This window comes from Oryctolagus cuniculus, chromosome 4 (genome assembly GCF_964237555.1).
Source record: "Oryctolagus cuniculus chromosome 4, mOryCun1.1, whole genome shotgun sequence".
NCBI classification, from domain to species: Eukaryota; Metazoa; Chordata; class Mammalia; order Lagomorpha; family Leporidae; genus Oryctolagus; species Oryctolagus cuniculus.
This window is the reverse complement of record NC_091435.1, coordinates 54,676,257-54,699,296: the sequence shown is the minus strand read 5'-3', so window position 1 is coordinate 54,699,296 and position 23,040 is coordinate 54,676,257. Positions and strand designations below refer to the sequence as shown.

The 23,040-nt window shown below is 41.0% G+C and overlaps 1 protein-coding gene and 2 pseudogenes across 13 annotated transcripts in view; all 3 read right to left on the bottom strand.

The window, feature by feature from the left end:
- Positions 1 to 248: 248 nt before the first annotated feature.
- The window catches only part of CMSS1 (cms1 ribosomal small subunit homolog), a 407,069-nt gene continuing 384,277 nt past the window's right edge, over positions 249 to 23,040 (bottom strand). For all 13 annotated transcript variants that reach the window (XM_008267053.4, XM_008267052.4, XM_070071983.1 and 10 more), the window contains 2 exons: positions 9,959 to 10,047; positions 249 to 520 (listed from right to left, as the gene is read on the bottom strand). In XM_008267053.4, coding sequence (XP_008265275.2) covers positions 437 to 520; positions 9,959 to 10,047 — 173 coding nt within the window. In that variant the 3' untranslated portion in view covers positions 249 to 436. The remainder of the gene's footprint in view (positions 521 to 9,958; positions 10,048 to 23,040) is intronic.
- LOC127483023 (U2 spliceosomal RNA) lies at positions 1,484 to 1,571 on the bottom strand (annotated as a pseudogene).
- LOC138849445 (zinc finger Ran-binding domain-containing protein 2 pseudogene) lies at positions 4,273 to 9,685 on the bottom strand (annotated as a pseudogene).

The following is a 23,040-nucleotide window of genomic DNA, read 5'->3' as shown; positions in this document are numbered from 1 at the left end:
ACTGTACTGTACCAATATTGATTTCTTTGTTTTGATAATTGCACTATGGCTACACAAGATGCTAACATTGGGGAAACTGGGGGAAGAGAACATAGGAATTTATACTATTTTTTTGCAACTTTTCTGTAAGTCTGAAATTTTTTCAAAACAACAGAAGTAGTAAATAAATAAGACATACATAGTTATACTGTTAGCATAGTCACCTCACAGGCCAGCTGGTAAGAGAAAAACAGCTCGTTCAACAGAGATCACAGACAAGCCAGTGACTCTTTATTATACACGAGAGTTGGCGAAAGGACAGATTCGTTTCTGTCAAAGAATCCCCACCAAACATTCCCAGTGATGTTTCTGGTTACTGAATGCTTGCCATGGGCTGGAGTCATTCAGTAAGCTGCAGTTCCATGTTGAAAACTGTAATCTTCATTAGGATCCAGACTTAGAAAAGGCCCAACTTTAAAGATTCTGACTTGCATAGACTGAGTACTCCCATTTCCAGAAGTTCAAAAACCTCTTTTCTTATCTAAATGAAAGAAAACGAAACAAGAAAAAAAAAAACAAAAACAAAACGTTAAGATCAAGAAAAGATGGTCTTGGTGAATCAGTTCAGTCATCTGGACTCCCTGGTATTCACACAGCTGTTATGGCTGGAATCAGAGAGAGCAACAGTCCTAATTCACATTTGATTTGCAGCTGAAACAGTTACATAAACAAAGGGAGGATTACTATACAAAACATGAGTTTCACCTGAGTGTGCTTTTGTTTGCAGACATTCAAAGTAAAATACTATGCCAAGGTATTTCAAGGACCTCAGAGTGTGCTTTATGTAACCCAGATGATATGTAGCATAGGATTTTATTGTTTAGGAAAATTGTTCATAATGGCATCAACATAGTAAAGATAACATGGGTTACAAGATTTTTTGGATGCTATTTCTCTTAATTATAATTAGAAAACTAATGAATTCCTCAGATTTAACATTAATAACTGAAATCATCAAACAATGCCTCATGTGACTGACCTCAAATTAAATCTTTTGTGATATAAACTTCTTAAAAAACTTTAATGTTTTTATTTCAATAAGGTGAACAATTTCATATATTTTATACATACATACAGATTTAGGCGCATAGTGATACTTTCCGCTCCACCCTCCCTCTAGCCCATGCTCCCATCCATCCTCCTCCTTACTTTATTTTTTTCTTTTAATTATTAAAATGACATATTTTCAGTTTTAGAATAAGCTTAAATGACCAATAACAATTCGACAAATAGTATAAAGAAAAAAAAAAACACTGTCCCACAACAGTAGAGACAATAATAATCAACAGTGCTAAAATCTCAAAATGTCAATTTTATTCATACACATTATATTTTTATACTCTAAGTTGCCAAAGATCAGGGGAAACATGAGATTTATCTCTTTTGGGACTGGCTTATTTCACTAAGTATGGTTTCCAGTTGCATTCATTTTGCTGCAAAATACAGGACTTCATTCTTTTTTTAATCATTGAGTAGTATTCCATAGTGTATATATACTACACTTGATCTTAGCCAAAAGGCCGAGAAGTGATCCATCCATAGTGTATATATACCACATTTTCTTTATCCAGTCATCAGTTGATGGGCATCTGGATTGATCCCTTATCTTAGCTACTGATAATTGAGCTGCAATAAATGTGGGGGTACAGATAACTCTTTAATAGGCTGATATCATTTCATTTGGGTACATTCCCAGGAGTGGGATGGCTGGGTCATATGGTAGATCTATTTTCAGATTTCTGAGGAATCTCCATACTGTCTTTCACAATGGCTGGACTAGTCTGTGTTCCTACCAACGATGGATTAAGGTGCCTTTTTCCCCCACATTTTTGTCAGCATTTATTGTTTTTAGATTTCTGTATGAGAGCCATTCTAAGAGGTTAGGTGAAACCTCAATGTGGTTTTGATTTGGATTTCTCTGATGGCTAGTGATCCTCAGCATTTTTTTTTTTTCAATTGTCTGTTGCCATTTGAATTACCCCTCTTGAAAGATGGCTGTTCAAGTCCTTTGCCCATTTCTTAAACTGGATTGTTTTCTTATTGTTGAGTTTCTTCATCTCTTTATAGAGTCTGGATATTAATCTTTATCAGGTGCAGTTTGAAAACATTTTCTCCCATTTTGTCAGTTGCTTCTTCACTTTGATGAGTGTACCCTTTGCAGTGTGGAAGTATCTCAGCTTGTTAATACCATTTGTCAATTTTGACTTTGATTCTCAGTGTTTCTGGGGTCTCTTCCAAGAAGTCTTTGCCTATGCCAGTGTAGAGTTTCCCCAATGTTCTCTAGTAATTTGATGGCATTGGGTCATAGATTTAGGTATTTGATCCATTTTGAGTGGATTTTTGTGTAAGATTTAAGATAGGGGTCTAGTTTCATACTTCTGCATGAGAGATCCAGTTGTAGCGATCTCTGACGGCCTTGGTTAAATTTATCCCAAGATATTTAAATATTTTATAGCTATTGTGAATGATCTTACAAGTTCTTTCTTAGCCATGGCATTGTCTCTGTGTACAAAGGCTATTGATTTTTGTGTGCTGATTTTATATCTGGCAACTTTACCAAACTCTCTTGTTCCAATAGTTCCAATAGTCTGTTAGTGGAGTCTTTTGGTTCCTCACTACATAGAATCATTTCATTTGCAAACAGTGATAATTTATGTTTTTCCTTTCCAATTTGTATCTCTCTATTTTTCTTGCCTAATGGCTCTGGCTAAAACTTCCAGGACTATATTGAATAGCAATGGTGAAAGTGGGCATTCTTGTTCAGTTCCAGATATTAGTGGAAACACTTTTCAGTTTTCCCCCATTCAATATGACGCTGGCTGTGGGTTTGTTGAATATTGCCTTGATTGGGTTGAGAAATGTTCTTTCTATACCTAATTTGCCTAAGGTTTTTATCATGAGAGAATATTGTATTTTATCTAGTACTCTCTCTGCATCTACTGAGATAATCACATGGTTTTTATTCTTCAATTTGTTAATGTGATATATCACATTTATTGATTTGCATATGAAGAACCACTTCTGCATACCAGGGATAAATCCCACTTGGTTCAGGTGAATGACCTTTTTGATATACTGTTGGATTTGATTGGCCAGTATTTTGTTTAGGATTTTTGCATCTATGTTCATCAGTGATACTGGTCTATTGTTTCTCTCTTTGGTGTATCTTTTTCTGGTTTTGGAATTAAGATGATACTGGAAGGAGTTTGGGAGGATTCCTTCCCTTTCAATTGTTTTGAATAGTTTGAGAAGAACTGGAATAAATCCTTTTCAAAAGTCTGATAGAATTCAGTAGTGAAGCCATCTGGTCCTGGGCTTTTCTTTGTTGGGAGGGTCTTCGTTACTGATTCGATCTCCATCTTGGTTATTGGTCTATTTAGGTTTTTAATGTCACCGTGTCTCCATTTTGGTAGATTGTATATCCAGGAATCTATCCATTTCTTCCAGATTTTCCAATTTGTTGGCAAATGGCTGTCTAGTAATTCTTGATGATTGTTTTTATTTCTGTGGTATCATTTGCTGTATCTCCCTTTTCACCTCTGGTTTTATTGATTTAGGTCTTTTTTTTGGGGGGGGTAGGCCAATGGTGTATTGATCTTATTTTTTGAAAAAACAGCTTTTCATTTTATCAATCTTTTGTATTATTTTTTGTTTCAATTTTATTTCTTCTCTAATTTTAATTTTTATTTCCTGCTAATTTGGGGTTTGGTTTGTTGTTTTACTAGGTCCTTGAGATGCACTGATGACCCATGTATTTGATGCCTTTCCAATTTCTTGACATAGTCACCTATTGCTATAAACTTCCTGCTTAACACTGCTTTTACGTATCCCATAAGTTTTTGTAATAGATTTTATTCATTAATTTGAGAGTTATATTGAGAGAGAGAGAGCAAGAGAGAGAGAGAGAGAGAGAGAGGTCTCCTATCCACTGGTTTATACCCCAAATGACTGCAATGGCTGGAGATGGGCTGATCTAAAGCCAGGAGCCAGGAGCCTCTCCTCTGGTACTCCCACATGGGTGCAGGAGCCCAAGCACTCAGGACATCCTCTACTGCTCTCCCAGGCACATTAGCAGCGAGCTGGATCAGAAGAGGAGCAGCCAGGATACAAACCAGTGTCTGTATGGGATGCTGGTGCTGTAGGTAGAAGCTTAGCTTATTACACCATAGCACCACACCCTCCTCCCCATAAGTTTTGGTATATTGCATTGTCATCTTCATGTTTCCAGAATTTTCTTGATTTTCCTTTGATTTCTTCTGTGACCTGCTATTCATTCAGAAGTATGTTCTTTAGTCTCCATGTGTTTGCATAGTTTCTAGAGATTCTTTTATTTAGAGATATAAATTTTAATACAATTATTTCTTTTTTGAACTTAAATGGGAACCAGAATGGGATGACCCAGAAGATGATGGTGCCTTGTTTGTCTTTTCTGTTATCACTAGATGAAGAAGATCTAGAATGATTTCTCTTTCTGTTCTTCTCAGGAGAAGATGATGAACTTGAAGATCTTCATGGGGAGGATGGGCCTCTGTGGGACCTGGAGCTGGATCTTGATTTCGACCCACAAGATCTCAAACATTCTCTGTAACTGGAACAAGATCTTGACTGTGAACCAGAAGAAATTCTTCAATGAAACCTAGACCTAGACCTTGAACTTAAGAGAGATGATGAGTGTGATGAAGAATGTGAATGTGAAGATTGAGGCTTTGAGTGACTTAATCTACTAGAATTCTTTTTATTATTACTGTCTTCTTCTTCATTGGCATCAAGATTATACTTTGAGAGATCAGCATCATCTTCATCCTCATCTTCATCTAATATATATTTAGGAAGATCTTCATCCTCATCCTCTTATTCTCCTTCTGATGCTTTGTCTTCAACTTCTTCTCTATAGATGGAGGACCAACTGCCTTTCCTCTCTTTTTTTCTTATCTCCAAACTCACTATATTCATTGTCAGATTCTTCTCTTTCTATATATTAAACATTTTCTCTTTCATTAAAACCACCACCATATCCTGTTCTTTCTTCTAGTTTAGCATACTTTGGAATATTACACATGTTACATTCTGATCTTTTGGACCAGCTCACATTACTGCAAGTCTTACACTGCCAGTAATAGGCACTAAAAAGGCCTCAGCTTTTTTCTGAAAGTCTTTCCTATTTCAGTGCCTCCATTTGTATCATCTTGGCTTTAGTTATTTTCTCCTGACCACATTGATTACACCTGGCTCTTCTAACAAAGTTTAAGTTTCCACAGTTTTTTGTCAACAAATCCAGTCCCCATCACTGACTCAGAAATTCTTGGTCAATATTTTTTTTTTAAGAAATGCATTTATTATTCCACGTATGAATTTACAAAACTTGTGTCTTGGTCAATATTTTGTATGCCACCATGTTCAGTCAACTATAGGTACCTCTTCAGAGAAGGAATCTGGGTGTGAACTTTCAGCACCTTGGGGCTGTCCTCACACTGCCTGACACTTGCCTACAAGTATGTCAGCCATTGATAATGAGGACACTAGGCCAGGGTTGAATTTGAATGACTGTTTAGACTAAGATGGCTGTGAGAATATTTCCTGGTGGAAAAGTTATAATACAAGCATCTTTTCTAAGGCTAAACTCTCTAGGGAGTCTTAAATTGTTAATTTCCAGTTTCATTCCATCATGGTCGGAAAAGACATATGGTATGATCTCAACTTTTTTTGAATTTGCTGAGAGTTGTTTTATGGCCTAGCATATGGTCTATCCTAGAGAATGTTCCATCCACTGAATAAAAGAATGTGTGATCTTCAACTGTGGAATGAAATGTTCTGTAGATATCAATTAGGTCTAATTGGTCCACAGTGTAGATTAGCTCTGTTTTTTGTTTGTTTGTTTGTTTGTTGTTGATTTTATATGAAGTTGATTTGTCCATTGATGAAAGTGGGGTGTTGAAGTCCCCCATTACTACTGTATTGGAGTCTAAGTCTCCCTTTAGAACCATTAGCACTTGTATTAAACAGCAAGACACCTGGCATTGGGTGCATATACATTTATTATAGTCACATCTTCCTGTTGAATTGATCTCTTAATTATTACATACTGCCCTTCTTTGTCTCTTTTTAACAACTTTTGTGTTAGAGTCTATTTTGTCTATATTAGGATGGCCACACATACTCATTTTTGCTTTCTGTTAACATGGAATATCTTTTTCCATCCTTTCACTTTCAGTCTGCATGTGTCTTTGTTGGTGAGGTGTGGGTTTTTTCTTTCTTTCTTTTTTTTGCAGAGAGAAAAGCAAGATTTGAGGTGTGTTTCTTGTAGGCAACAAACAGATGGATCTTGCTTTTTGATGCATTCAGCCAGTCTGTATGTTTTAATTGGGAAATTTAAGCCATTTACACAAAGTTATTATTGATAAGTAATGATTTGGTCTTACTATTTTTCCATAAGTCTCATATTGTTTGCTTTGGATTTCTTCTGTACTTTACTAGGAGATTTTTTTGCCTTCACATTCTTCCATAATGATGATTATCATTCTCTGTTTCTCTGTGTAGCATATCCTTAAGAATCATTTGTAAGGCTGGACAAGTAACAAATACAATTTCTGGTTTTTTTGGAAGGTCTTTATTTCACCTTCATTTATAAATGAGAGCTTTTCTGGCTACATTATTCTGGGTTGACAGGTTTTTGTTTTGTTTTGTTTTAGGAGTTGGACTATGTCTCTCCATTCTCTCCTAGCCTGTTATGGTTTCTTATGAGAAATCAGCTGTTAGTCTGATGGGGGATCCTCTAGGTTCTCTGGCATTCTTCTGGTGCATTTTTAAGAATCTGTTCTTTATATTTTACTGTTGAAAGTTTGACTATAATGTGTCATGGTGAAGAACTTTTCTGATTGTGTCTATTAAGAATTCTATGTGCTTCCTCTACTTGGATGTCCCTTTCTGGGGAAGTTTTCTGCTCTTATTTCACTGAATACACCTTCTAATATATTCTCTCTTTCCATGCCCTCAGGAAATCCTAAGACATGTATGCTTGGTCATTTGATAGTGTCTATAAATCTTGAATGCAATTTTCAGATTTGACATGAATAACTGAAATCATCAAACACAGCCTTAAAATTTGTTAAGTAAGTTTTAAAAACCAGTGAATTGGGGAAGAATGTATGAGAGGGGCCAGTGCTGTTGTTCAGTGGGTTAATACCCTGGCCTGAAGCACCAGCATCCCATATGGGCGCCGGTTTGAGACCCGACTGCTCCTTTTCCGATCCAGCTCTCTGCTACAGCCTGGGAAAGCACCGGAAGATTGCCCAAGTCGTTGGTCCCCTGCACCCATGTGGGAGACCTGGAGGAAGCTCCTGACTCCTGGCTTCAGGTCGGTGGAGCTCCAGCCATTGGGGCCATCTGGGGAGTGAACCATCGGATGGAAGACCTTTCTCTCTCTCTCTCTCTCTCTGCCTCTCCTCTCTCTGTGTAACTCTGACTTTCAAATAAATGAATAAATCTTCAAAAAAAAAGTATGAGAGAAAGAGACAGAGATTATGTGTGTGTTTATGTGTGTGTGTTCATGTATGTATGCATGTATGTGTCTGAAGGGACCTGAGCAAATTGTTTTTTAATCTTAACTAGTATTTGATATAATACACTGATCAATTATAACTGGGCTTGGCCATTCTGAGGATGTAGTTTTATGTGGTAAATTAGTTCAGCATGCATTGAGGAGTTAATTCTAAGCCTCTTCAATGGTTACAGTCATGATTTATTCTTGGTTGATGCCTGACAGCCATGTTTATTTCTGTGCAAACCAATTTTCCTCCTAAGAGTTTTTCTGAAGCACCAGGGTAGTTTGAAAAATTACCTCCATGATAACATACTAGGTGGCAAAATCAAATTTTCACATTATGATGGGAATGGATTGCTTTTTATAAATATATATATTAAAATCTAATGCTGTATTCAAAAAGGTATTCATTTCCCTTCCTTCCTTCCTTCCTTCCTTCCTTCCTTCCTTCCTTCCTTCCTTCCTTCCTTCCTTCCTTCCTTCCTTCCTTTCTTTCTTTCTGACAGGCAGAGTGGACAGTGAGAGAGAGAGACAGAGAAAAAGGTTTCCTTTTGCCGTTGGTTCAACCTCCAATGGCCGCACCGTGCTGCTCCGATGGCAAGCCAGGTGCTTCTCCTGGTCTCCCTTGGGGTGCAGGGCCCAAGCACTTGAGCTATCCTCCACTGCACTCCCGGGCCACAGCAGAGAGCTGGCCTGGAAGAGGGGCAACCGGGACAGAAATCGGCGCCCCGACCGGGACTAGAACCCGGTGTGCCGGCGCCGCAAGGTGGAGGATTAGCCTAGTGAGCCACGGTGCCGGCCAAAGGTATTCATTTCTAATCCACTGAGACAGCAAAAAATTTCCATACCCCATAAAATCAAAACACCTTTGTAAATCAAGTAAATGAGTTTTTTTTTTTTGAAGATGCTGATAATGAGGCAGATTGTGCCCCACCCTGGGCAAAAGTACATACACGAGGAGTCTCCCAAAAGTTTATGCAACATTTATTTATTTATTATTATTATTTTTTGATAGGCAGAGTGGACAGTGAGAGGGAGAGACAGAGAGAAAGGTCTTCCTTTGCCGTTGGTTCACCCTCCAACGGCTGCTGCAGCCGGCGCAATGTGGCCGGCGCATTGCACTGATCCGAAGTCAGGAGCCAGGTGCTTCTCCTAGTCTCCCATGCGGGTGCAGGGCCCAACCACTTGGGCCATCCTGCACTGCACACCCGGGCCATAGCAGAGGGCTGGCCTGGAAGAGGGGCAACCGGGACAGAATCCGGCGCCCCGACCGGGACTGGAACCTGGTGTGCCGGCGCCACAGGCGGAGGATTAGCCTAGTGAGCTGCGGTGCCGGCTATGCAACATTTTTTTATTTTTTTATTTATTTTTTTTATTTTTTGACAGGCAGAGTGGACAGTGAGAGAGAGACAGAGAGAAAGGTCTTCCTTTGCCGTTAGTTCACCCTCCAGTGGCCACCGCGGCCAGCGCACACTGCAGCCGGCGCACCGCGCTGATCCGATGGCAGGAGCCAGGTACTTCTCCTGGTCTCCCATGGGGTGCAGGTCCCAAGCACTTGGGCCATCCTCCACTGCACTCCCGGGCCACAGCAGAGAGCTGGCCTGGAAGAGGGGCAACCGGGACAGAAATCGGCGCCCCGACCGGGACTAGAACCCGGTGTGCCGGCGCCGCAAGGTGGAGGATTAGCCTAGTGAGCCGTGGCGCCGGCCCACAACATTTATATTATGTAAAAACTATGCATAGATTTCAGATTGTGGGGCATCAAAATAAACTTATCTTTTATATTTTTATTTATATAAAAGACAGAGAAAGAGAGAGAGAGTAAGCTCTTTCATCCTCAGCGCGCATACCAGCGCAGGGTACACCAGACTGAGGCCAGGTGCTTTTAACTATCTAGGTCTCCAGATAGTGGCAGAGATCCAACTACAAGAGCCATCATCTGCTGCCTCTCAGGGTGCACATTAGCAGGAAGTGGGAATGAAAAGTGAAGTTGGAACTTGAACCAGGCACTCCAAAATGAGATGCTGGTATCCCAAGTGGCACCTTAACTGCTGTTTCAAATGTTCATCTCAAACTTACCTTCTCCACAAGCTTTTTGAAGTACATTGGTATAAGGGTGAAAGGCAAAGATGAAAAACAGCCAAAGATGAAAAAGTGCTAAGTCCTTCAGATTCTTTCAGTACTACACACAGAAAGGCTGTAGCTAAGTTTAAGGGAAAGTGGTGACCTTCATAACTGTAGTTACCTTGGATTTAAAAGATACAGATCTTCAAAGCCAGAACGTGCTGGCTCCTCATGTCAAAGACTTTATTACTGTGTTTGAACTTGGGTTTACATTGAACAAAAGATGATTAAAGGCAATGGCTAGTTACACATTACCTCGGGAATGTCCATCATTCTCCTCAGCTTCTGATCTCTCCAATTCCAATCAAAAACAAGGAATTTTAAGGGGTTCAAATTAAGGCCACCTGAAAGAGACAGGGAGAAGAGCTGCTATCATAAAGATCTTATGACATAAGCTGATTAAAATGACTTTTTATTCTTCTGGTCACATTTTGCTTCATATGCTGTCTTCTCCGCCAGCTACTAATCTGTGCATGTTAAGTGCTGCCCTTGGTTTGATAGTAAACAAATGCAGCGCTCAGAGACTTCGTCTCCTCACAGGCTCAGCGCTGTTTGGAAGGAAGCAGAGAAGCTGCTCTTGGTAATGTCAAGTGCTCGCCTGCTGGCCAGACCTCTGTATCATGAAGCCCCAGAGGTGGGGTCTCATGCCTGGCAGGGATTTGACTATATGGTAGACTCTGGAATACTGTGGGTTAGATAGTCCCTGAGGTCCCCTCCAGCCTTCACATCCCATAAGCATCTTCTAGATACACAGGACCTGAAAGGGAATAAGTCCATGGCTTACCAGCCTCATCAAAAGGTAGCTTGAATACTGCACATTCATCTTTACTGCCTAAGTCAAACCACACAACCCTCCCTCATCCTCTCCCCACTCTCCTCCTCAGGGTCATGCAGACTGTGCTAGGCTCAACTCCCTGCGGTACCACTGCCCAGAGCACAGGCCACAGCTTATCAAACCCACAGTATTCCAGAGTCTAGCGTATAGTCAGCTCTTCCCCTGCTGCAAGCCGATACACATCACTTGTGGAAGCCAGACCTGAAACCTTCCTGTACCTTCAGCTCCAAATTCTTATTCATGCTTTTTATAATTAACATGTCTCTTACAACTCTCTTGGAAAGATTTAAGATGGTAAATTGAAAAGGAAAATGGGTTGATAGTCTTCTCTTAAAAATAATTTATAGCTTCTCTTAAAAGTAATTTATGGGAGAGCAAAGAGGTACAGCCTATCTGTAATGAAACAGGGGATTATATAATAAGAATTTGAGAGTGCTTACTATCTGATAAAAATAATTTTCATTCTGACATATTCCAGAAACATCAGAACCTAAACAACATCACTTGCAAAGATGATTACTGAAGTGTTATTTCCATCAGCAAGAATTAGAAACAACTCAAATGTTCTATAAAAATTGTTTTATAATAAAATATTATAGAGCATTTATGGATGAAAAATTAAACATTTTCTTGATAAGGAAAGGCCATAAGAAATATTTTCAGTAAAAAAAGTAGGTTATAAAGTGGTGAGATAGACTACAATCTCTGTTTTACAAAAATAAAAAATATAAATGAATAAAAATAAAAGACTGAAAGGAGAGTTATTCATTATTAATTCACAGGAGATTATCTCCATATTGACTTATTTTCTCCTCTGTATATTTTTCCATTTTTCAAAAGCTGTTATAGTCAGATAATGCCCTTCATTATGTAAACACCACAATTCTGTCTATAACTATACAGATTCCAATATTATTGGATATTTTTCAACATCTGAAAACTCTTCATATATATCAACATACAAACATCTTGATCAGTCATAAACAGCTACATAAAGTGAGTTATACATCAATGATCTCACTTCTTCAGATTTTCAATTTTAAAGTGCTAGGACTCTTTTCTTTAAACATTTTGTAATAGCCCTATCATCTGTGGCCAGTGATCATTAAGCCATTCATTCAATCAGAAATAGAAAAGTTACTTTCATTAACTTAAAAAATCAACAACTCGATGTTACTGTTTTTACGTGAAATAGGCATTCACATGGAGTTTTTATTATTCTGTAGAAATCTAATTTCAACAGTTGGAACGGCCAATTTTCTGTCACTACCCTGGCTTTTAAATGCAGAAGACAGTGGCCCTGTTGTACGCCATTGTGTGTGTGTGCATGTGCAAGTACATGTGTGTCTGGTGACACACACAGAAACCTGTCTTCCAGGAAGGGGAGGATCTTCAGCTAAATCTTCTGAGAGAGGCAGGGGCCACCTTGAAAGTCTTTCCTGGTGTTTGCCTCTCCCACAGAAGGGCTATGGGGTGTTTCTCACCTTCAATGCCTTCCTATGTCTACAAGACAAAAATCCAAACTCCTCTACTTAATCTTCAAGGTCTTCCTTCCACAATCTTTCCAACTGAATGATGCTTAGGATATCTCCACAAGGGAAGTTGGTCTTACAAAGAAAACTAATAATTAGCATTTGTTGCTTGCTTAAGTTATGACACTCATTATACTGAGCTTTATACTGGCATTTTATGTTCATAATAATTATTGAGGTGGAGGTACTGTTGATATCACTGATGTTTGGATAAGAAAACAGGCATAGGAATGCTGACTAACTTGCCAACTCTACAAAGCTGGCAAATTTGTGGATCTAGGATTAGAATCCAGAGGTCTGAGGCCATAATAGGGGCTTTTAACCTCTACATAGTATTCCTACTTACTCTCTCTTAAAATTTTTTATGTGTTTTTTTTTATTTTTAACTTTTATTTAATGAATATAAATTTCCAAAGTACAGCTTATGGATTACAATGGCTTCCCCCCATAACGTCCCTCCCACCTGCAACCCTCCCCTTTCCCACTCCCTCTCCCCTTCCATTCACATCAAGATTCATTTTCGTTTCTCTTTATATACAGAAGATCAGGTTAGCATACATTAAGTAAAGATTTCAACAGTTTGCTCCCACATAGAAACATAAAAGTGAAAAATACTGTTTCAGTACTAGTTATAGAATTAAATCTCAATGTACAGCACACTAAGGACAGAGATCCTACATGAGGAGTAAGTGCACAGTGACTCCTGTTGTTGACTTAACTAATTGACACTCTTGTTTATGGCATCAGTAATCACCCTAGGCTCTTGTCATGAGCTGCCAAGGCTATGGAAGTCCCCTGAGTTCACCGACTCTGATCATATTTAGACAAGGCCATGGTCAAAGTGGAACATTTTGATTTACTTTGAGAGGGAGGGAGGGATAGACAAGGTGAAGTAGGGGGAGAGAGATACATGCAGAGAGACAAACAGAGAGAGCTCCCATCCCACTGGCTCATTCCCCAAATGCCCAGGAACAGCTAGGGTTGGGCCAGGCCAAAGCTGCAGATGGGGAACTCAATCCAGTTCTCCCATGTGTGCGGCAGGGACCCAACCATTTGGCCATCTCTTGTTGCCTGTCAGGGTCACGTTAGTAGGAAGCTGGAACTGGGTGTGGAGCTAGTGTGGGGAGCAACTGAGACTAGACTAAATTACTGGAACTAAGACTAATTCTATGCATTTGATCTCCCACAATATGGCGCTGAGCAACAGCAAACAACTTCTACACAGCTGCCTCACCAGTTTGACTGATAAACTGCAGGAGCTGATCCTGCTCCTGATTGGAGGAGAGCAGCGTGCTCAGTGTGTGGGCAGCAGAGTTGGGATTGGTGGAAGAGGACTATAAAGGAGGAGAGAGACAACATGCACCGGGAAACATCTGAGGAACATCTGAGCAGCCCCTGAGAGAGCCCACTGTCGGTGTGCCGCTCCTCCGCGGAAGCGGGGGAAGCGGCGGGGGGGAGGGGGGGGTGGTGCCGCCCCTCTGCGGAGGTGGGGGAGGGGCCGGCAGCTAGCCCGGGATGGCGTCATTCCTCTGCGAGTGGGGGAACGGCAGCAAACCTGGGAAAGGGCCGGGCAAAGAGAACAGCGCAGGGTCCAGTGACGTTCCTCCGCAAGAGGGGGGGCGACAGCTAGGACTCAAACCCAGGCATTTGGATACAGAATGTGGGAGGCCCAAGCAACATCTTAACTATGAGGTCAAATGCCCACTCCTCACTGTCTCCTTTTGATATACTATGTGTATCTGCCTATCCTTTTGTTTGTTGTCTTTAAATTTTTTTCATTTATTTGCTTATTTAATTTTATTTAAGAGAGAAGGAGTCAGAGAGACAGAGATTTCCTATTCATTGGTTCACTCCCCAGCCAGGGCTGGGCCAGGCTTAACGCAGGAGCTGGAAACTAAATCCAATTCTCCCATTTAGAGCCAAACTACTTCAGCCACCACTGCTGTCACCCTAGGCATGCATTAGTTGGAATTGTGGGAAGAGCTGAGATTTGAGCCCAGAAACCTTGATATAAGATGCAGTGCCAAGAATGACGTAAAGTGCATATCAAAGAGCCCCAATATGGAGATAGCTCCACCCAAAATGACCTAGAAAAGAAGGAACCTTGACTTAGTGCACCAGGCCCATTATGACCTTGTGGTACACAGGTGCTCAGCTTTGTCAGCTGGCAGCTGTCATGAAACTCTGTGCTTGGGAGAGTCTGCAACCAAGTCTATCCAGATTTACCATAACTTGGATGAATTTGACATCTGCCTGCCTGGAGCATCACAGTCTATGGACTCTGCTCTTTTATTTTTCCTCATCTCTTTGTTTGATGAGAGTGATACACATTACTAAGTAACCCTGTGTGTTTGCTATAATCAATTTCTTTGTATGTGTTTAATAAATGAATTTGACATCGTGGAAAGACACAGGTGCACAGTCACCTTCTTGGGAAAGAATATCTCCCAGACACAACACTTACTCTCATGAGAGGTGTCTAGCTAAGTCAAGTAGGCACTCAAGAAATGTTTGATTAGGCTGGGAGCCAAGATGGTAGCTGAGTAAGAGGCTCTGGTGACCATCCCCCAACACAGACATCAATGTGAAGACTATACATACACCAAGTCACTCATGTTCACAAGAGCAATGGGAGCCAGGTGAGAGACTGCAGTACTCCATGTTTTTATAATCATAAGAAAAGTCACACTGAAGAGAGCAAGAAGGAAAGAGCTGCCCATGTCATCCTTCCCCCAGCTCCAAGGAACACTGCATGGAGAGAAGCCTCCGACTTGGGAGAGGGAGGATAAACTGAACTGCAATGTCAGGCGAACTCTGAAAAAATTCAGTTGGGCTGGGCCCACCAGCCCCTGTGAATTGATCATTTGGAGCTTTCACAGACAGGTGTGTCATCTATCCCCCAACTGCGAGCAGAAAATCAAACTCCAGCCCTCTGGAGAGACCAGGAGAAGGAGATTAGGATCACACTTGGGAGCTCAAGGCCAGGCCTACCATATCAATGAATTGAATCTCTCCACTTGTATGGCATCTGGCAGACACCTGCTCTCTGGGGAGTTGAACTCGTTTTGGCCATGTGTCACTAGGATTTTGTGGGGCCCATGGACTGGGGGACCCAAGTGCAACCAGCCTAGGGCAATTTAGGGAGCCAGAGGGATGCCTTTATCACCCTTCACCCAACCTTGAGCAGACAACAAGGGACCAAGGGACTGTGTTTTAGAAATCAGTGTTGGGCTGGTAAAGTCCAATGCTTTAGGTAGATCCTAATGGTTTCTGTCTGGAGGCCAGTACAAGTCGCCGGACTTGCTATAGTATCAGGCAGAGGCCTATGCCCTGGGGAGATAGACTTGTTTTGGCATGTAGCACCTCCAGCTTCTCCTGGGCCTTGTACAACCTCATGATTGTACAAAGCCTGTTATCTGTGAGAAACAGGTGTGATGCACCTAGGGCCTCCCTGAGTAGCTGAGAGCTGTCTCTCTCGCCCCTTCTATAACCTTTGACAGCAAGGAATCAGGGTACTGTTTTGGAAATTAGTGCCAGGCTGATAAAACCCAGCACAGAGCAGATTCTCATCGTTCCTGTTCCCAGGTCAGTGCCCAAAGACTGGGCCTCTGGACCTGCTCTAATGGAATCCTATGGTCCTTTGTGAGCAGTCTCATGCCCTGCCAGCATCACCAGTGGCTGACAGGTGCAGCAGAGGGCAATGAGTCCACTTCAGCAGCAGATAGATCATAGCCCCCCTCAGTGGCAGAACAGATTGCTTAGAATTTCTAGGACAGTCACAAATGAAGCCAGATTCCTAAACAAGTCCTTCGATGTGCAGACAACAACATCCTATTCCAAGAAACATCGGGAACTTCAGGGAACTATGACCTCACCTAAAAACAAAATAAGATACTGAAACCAATCATCTAGAAATCAAAACTTCTAAATTCTTGGATGAAGATTTTAAAATAGTTTTTTAAAAGGAAACTCAATAAAATTCAAGAGAACGCAGGGAAATGATTCAATATGCTAATATAATTGATAAAGAGATGGAAGTAATTAATCAAGATAAATACTTTAACTGAAAAATACACTAAGTGAATTAAAAAATGCAATAGAAGGCACTACTAGACTAGATCAAACAGAACAATCAGTGAGCTCAAAGAGAGGCTATTTGAAAATACACAATTGGAGAAGATAAAAGAAAAAGAATAAGAGGAATGAAGCAAGCATACAGAAAATATGGGATGGCATGAAAAAAGCAAATATTTGAGCTACTGGGATTCAAGAGGGACATGAGAATGTCAGAGGGGTAGTCAGCATATTAAAAGATAATGACAGTGGCCAGTGCTGCGGCTCAACAGGCTAATCCTCCACCTTGCGGCACCGGCACACTGGGTTTTCTAGTCCCGGTCGGGATGCCGGATTCTGTCCTGGTTGCCCCTCTTTCAGGCCAGCTCTCTGCTGTGGCCCGGGAGTGCAGTGGAGGATGGCCCAAGTGCTTGGGCCCTGCACCCGCATGGGAGACTAGGAGAAGCACCTGGCTCCTGACTTCGGATCAGTGCAATGCGCCGGCCACATTGCGCCGGCTGCAGCAGCCATTGGAGGGTGAACCAACGGCAAAGGAAGACCTTTCTCTCTGTCTCTCTCTCTCTCTCTCTCACTGTCCACTCTGCCTGTCAAAAAAAAAAAAAAAAAAAAAAAAAAAGATAATGACAGAAAACCTCACACACCTAGAGAAAGATACAACTATACAAGTACAGGAAGATCAAGGGTCACCAGTCAGCTTCAACCCAACCAAGTCTATTCCAAGACATATTACAATGAAGCTCTGCAAGGTTAAAGATAAAGAGAGGATTCACAAATATATAAGAGAAAAGAAGCAAAGAACAAACATGGGGGTCCTAATTTGCAACTGTAACTGCAGGCTTCTCAACAGAAACCTTACAGACAAGGAGGAAGTGGGACAAGACTTTAACAGAACTGAAGTAAAACACTGCCAATGAAGAATACTGTATCCAACAAAGCTATCCTTCTGATGGAGAGGGGCGGGGGGATTCCCCAACAAAAGCTGAGAGAATTTATCACCACCAGATGTATTGTATAAGAAAGGTTAAAGAGGGACCGGCATTGAGGTACAGCAGATTAAGCCACGATTGCAATGTTGGCACCCCAGAGTGCTGTTTTGAGTCCTGGCTACTTTGCTTCCCATCCAGCTTCCTGTTAATGTGCCTGGTAAGGCAGCATAAGATGGCCCAAATACTTGGGACCCTGCCAGCCATGTGGGAGACCAGGATGGCATTCTGGGCTCCTGTTATGGCTTGGCTTAGACTGGCTGTTGAGGTCATTTAGGGAGTGAACCAGCAGATGCAAGATCTCTCTTTCTGTCTCTCTCCCTATCTCTGTATCACTCTGCCTTTCAAACAAACAAACAAACAAACAAACAAACACATTTTTAAAATATGTTAAATGGAGTCCTTCCAACTGAAAGAAAGAGACTCTAACAAGTAAGAAGAAATTATTATAGGGTAGAAAACTCATTGGTAAGAGTATATCAATAGGCTGGCACTGTGGCTCACTAGGCTAATCCTCTGCCTGCGGCGCCAGCACCCCAGGTTCTAGTCCCGGTTGGGGTGCCGGATTCTGTCCCGATTGCTCCTCTTCCAGTCCAGCTCTCTGCTGTGGCCCAGGAAGGCAGTGGAGAATGGCCCAAGTGCTTGGGCCCTGCACCCGCATGGGATACCAGGAGGAAGCACCTGGCTCCTGGCTTTGGATCAGCGCAGCGTTCCGGCCACAGCGGCCTTTGGGGGGGTGAACCAACAGCAAAAGGTAGACCTTTCTCTCTGTCTCTCTCTCACTGTCTAACTCTGCCTGTCAAAAAAAAAAAAAAATATATATATATCAATAGATTCAGAATGCTTTAATATTGTAAACATGGTATATAAACCATTCATTTCTTTACTGTGAAGGCTAAAAAAATAATTACTTTATTAAAATGTTAAGAGAGGCATTATGGAAAGAAGTAAAATGTAACATCAAAAATTTAAAATATGGGGAGGAATGGAGCACAAATGTAGTGTGCTTTATTAAAATATGTTTTTGTTTTTTGTTTGCCTCTTTTCCTACTTTCTATAATCAGTGTTCAGGTGTCATTTCAAGATAGCTTGTTGTATCCAAAAGAAATTTTTGATAAGTCTCAACATAATCACAAAGCAAAACATATAAACAGACTTACCAAAAATAATAAGCAATGAGTCATATACGTCACTAGAGAAAATCACTGAACCGCAAATGAAGATTATAATTTAGGGAAAAAGAAGGAAAGAAATTAAAATAAAAATACAAAGGAAGTATCAAAATGATAGCACTAATACCTAATCTATTAACAATTACCTTAAATGTCCATGGTCTAAATTCTACAACTGAAAAATATAGTGACTGAATAGATTAAAACAGGACCTAGCTGCTTACAAGAAACTCATTTCACCTTCAAGAATACACATAGACTGAAAGGGAAGGTATGGAACAAGATATTTCATGCCAGTGGAACCCCAAAGAAAGCAGGAATAGCTATACTTCCATCAGAAAAAATAGATTTAAATCAAAAATAGTAAAAAGAGACCAGGAATGTCATTATGTAATAACAAAAGGTTCAATCCAGCAACAGGAAATAACATTTGTGAATTTATATACACCTAATTTTGGAGTACGCAAACACATAAAGAAAATATTAATAGACCTTAAGGGAGAGGTAGGCTCCAGTACAATAACAGTAGGGAACTTTAACACCATACTCTCAGAGATGGATAGATCATCTACACAAAAAATCAACAAAGAAACAGCAGAGAGATTCCAAGATGTTAGAGTAGAGAACAATGTACTGTGCTAGGCTAGCGATAAATTGTAAAAAAAAAAAAATGTAGGAAGTACACTCTCAGGGGGAGAATTAGACAGAAAACAGCAGTGGAAATTCTATGGAAGGAAGAGGAACACGGAGGACCTGTGTGGAAGGTGAGGATGTGCAGCACAAACATGGACACAGCACACAATTCCAGCAGCCACAGTAGGTGGCAGCTTGGAGTTGGAGGTGAGACCAGACTGCAGTGGTGATATAGCTGGAGGGAGAGAAAAGCATGAGTGTGGCCTGGAGCCTTATTAGCTAGTGGGTACCCACAGAGACACTGGAAGTAGAAGGAGCATGTTTCTCTCACCCATCCTCTCCACAATGGTGCCTGGCTAAGAGAGGGTGGGTGCCATTTGCTCTTGGGTGGCAGCTGCAGAAGCCCTTGTGTGTGTGCACAGCAACTGGCTGAGACAGGGTGCCATCTTCTCATCTGCAGCGGGGACAGGGCAACATTCTTCCAGTGGCTCTTTTGTATTCTTGGGATCCACAGATTCTAGAGGAGGGATAAATCCATGGTTTCCACTGACTTTGAGCCTGGCTGGGAGGACTGACAGGAAGCTAGAAACTCATGCAGGACTGTGAGATGCCCCCAGCCTCCCAACATACCACAGGCTCCACAGGTCAAGCCGCCCAGGCAGAGTACCCATGGACAGCTAAATTGGGGAATGTCTGCCTCTCTGTGGAATGGAGAGGCTAGTGGGGCAGAGTGGACCTGCTGCACCCAGTGACTGTGGGAGCCTTGTGTACTCAGACTGTGGAGACTCTGTGGCAGCATGAGACGGGGGAGGGTGTAGCTGGGTCTCTGGGCAACAACTGTGTGCTGCTCTACATGCTTGGAGCTTGCCTGGGGCTGGTGACTGCTGTGGGATCCATGCCTGGAGTGAGGACTGTGCAGATCATTTGTGAGGTTCACATGGAGGCATGGATGAGTGTTTGAGGACTAACACCAGGGCACTGCTTTATCTTGCAGGAGAGGAGGTGAGGGTATGATTATGCTAATATAGGTGACCATTCCTTCCTTTCTGTTAACAAGAAATCTATCACACCCAACTTTGGTGTTACCCTGGATACTAGCCCCACCCTAAAGCACTGACCAGATCTCCCTGGCCACACCCAGCACACACCTGTTGGTATTCAATGAAACTGCAGACATTCCACTAAGTCACAGAAGCATAGTTCAAAGATAAAAGCCAACAGAGGAAAAAACCAACAAGTATCTCCACAAATGCCTAAAAATAAATGCAGAAATTCAACAAATGAGAATAAGGGAGACATCATGCTCCCCACAAAGTAACACAACAACATTTCAATATTAGAATGTGAAGATGAAGAGGTTGATGAGATGCCAGAAATGGAATTCAAAAGATTAAGCATAGAATTAGTCAAAAGCAATCAGAAGCAAATCCACAAATTACAGAAATCCATACATGACACAAGTAGAAATTTTTCTCATGAAATAGAGATTTTAAAAAATGAAAATGAAATACTAGAAATTAAGAATTCAATAGATTAAATGCAAAATGCAGTTGAAAGCCTTAGCAACAAACTTGGAGGGGCAGAAGAAGGAATATCTGAACTAGAAGACAAATCTTTGAAAATTTGTCAGTCAGACCAAAAAAAAAAAGAGGAAGAAATTAGAAAATTAAAAAACAGTGTTGGAGATGTATGGAATACTATCAAACGACTCAAAATATGGGTCTCAGGAGTTTCTGAAGGTGTAGAAAGAGATAATGGGCTAGAAGAATTATTTAGCAAAATAATTATAAAACAATTCCCAGGGGCTGGCGCTGTGGCATAGTGTGTAAAGCCATCACCTGCAGTGCCAGATCTAATATGGGTGCAGGTTTGAGACCTGGCTGCTCCACTTCCAACACAGCTCTCTGTTGTGGCCTGGGAAATCAGTGGAGGATGCTCTAAGTCCTTGGGCCCCTGCACCCATGTGGGAGACCCAGAGAGGCTCCTGGCTCCTGGCTTTGGATCAGCACAGCTCCAGCCATTGCGGCCAACTGGGGAGTGAACCAGCAGATAGAAGACTTCTTTCCCTCTCTGCCTCTCCTTACCTCTCAAATAAATAAATAAATGTTTAAAATAAAAAGAAAAAAAAAAACTTCCCCGATTTGAAAAAAGAAAGGGATATGCAAGTACAGGAAGCAAATAGAAATCCTGAAAGATATGACCAGAAGAAATCTGAACCATGACACATTGCAGTCTAACTTTCAACAGTAAAATATAAAAAAAAGATTCTAAAATATGCACAAGGGAAATGCCAGATTACATTCAGAGTATCTCCAATAGGATTCACAGAGGATTTGTCATCAGAAACCCTACAGGGTAGGAGTGAATAGCAAGATATATTCCAAGTCTTGAGAAAAAAGGACTGTCTACCAAGAATACTGTATCCTACAAAGCTCTCATTTATGAATGAAGGTGAAATAAAGACTTTCCATAACAAACAGAAATTGAAAGAGTTTCTCACCACTTGCCCAGCCTAACAAAAGATGCTAAAGGATATGGTACACACAGAAACACAGCCATCACTACGAAAGAATGTGAAGGCAGAAAATCTTCCATTAAAAGTACAAAAGAAATCCAAAGTAAATAATAAGAATATTTAAGGAGAAACAGCAGGGCCAAGAGGTTACTTATCAACAGTCACCTTAAATGTCATTGGCCTGAACGCTCCAGTTAAAAGAAACAAACTGCTGATTGGATTTAAAAAACCCATCTAATATTTGCTGCCTACAAGACACATATCTCAGCAATAAAGATACACACAGATTCAAAGTGAAAGGATGAAAAAAGATATTCCATGCTAATGGAAGGCAAAAAAGGGCAGGTGTAGCCATCCTAACATCAGGCAAAATAGTCTTTAACACAAAAACTGTTAAAAGAGATGACGAAGGGCACTATGTAATGATAAAGGGATCAATTCAACAGGACAATGTGACTATAGTAAATGTGTATGCATTCAATTACAGGGTATCTGGCTATTTAAAATAAATGTTCATGGATCTAAAGGGAGACAGACTCCAATACAGTAGTAACTGGGGACTTCAGCACCCCATTTTTTTTTAAAAAAGATTTATTTGTTTATTTGAAAGGCAGATTACAGAGAGGCAGAGGCAGAGAGAGAAAAAGAGAGAGGTCTTCCATCCCCAGATGGCTGCAATGGCCAGAGCTGAGCCAATCTGAAGCCAAGAGCCAGGAACTTCTTCCAGGTCTCCCACCCAGGTGTGGGGGCCCAAGGGCTTGGGTCATCTTCTACTGCTTTCCCAGGCCATAGTAGAGAGCGGGATCAGATGTGGAGCAGCTGGGACTGGAACCGGTGCCCCTATGGAATGCTGGCACTGCAGGCAGTGGCTTCACCCGTTATGCCACCAACCCAGCACCCCACTTTAATCAATGGACATATCAACTAGATAGAAAATCAAAGAAACAATAGAGCTAACTGACACTATGGACCAAATGGACCTAACCGATATCTATAGAACTTTTCACCCCGCAGTTGCAGTAGATGAAATTTTCTCTTGGATAGACCATATGCTAGAACATAAAGCAAGTCTCAGCAAATTAAAAAAAATCAAAATCATACCATACATATTCTCTGACCACAATGGAACAAAGCTAAAAATAAACAACTCAAGAATCTCGAGAACATATGTAAACACATGGATACTGAACATTAGGAATGAAAAATAAATCAAAGGGATACATATTGGATAGGAGAAAGTCAAACTATCCCATCTGCAGATGACATGATTCTATATATAGAGGATCCCAAAGACAACACTGAGAGACTATTGGAACTCATAAAAGAGTTTGGCAAAGTAACAGGATACAAAATTAACACACAAAAATCAATAGCCTTTGTATAAACAGACAATCCCATTGATGATAGCTACAAAAAGAATTAAATACCATGGAACAAATTTAACCAAGGATGTCAAAGATCTCTATGATGAAACTTACAAAACATTAAAGAAAGAAATAGAAGAAGACATTAAAAATGGAAAAATCTTCCATGTTCATGAATCAGAAGAATCAATATCATCAAAATGTCCATAATACTGAAAGCAATTTACAG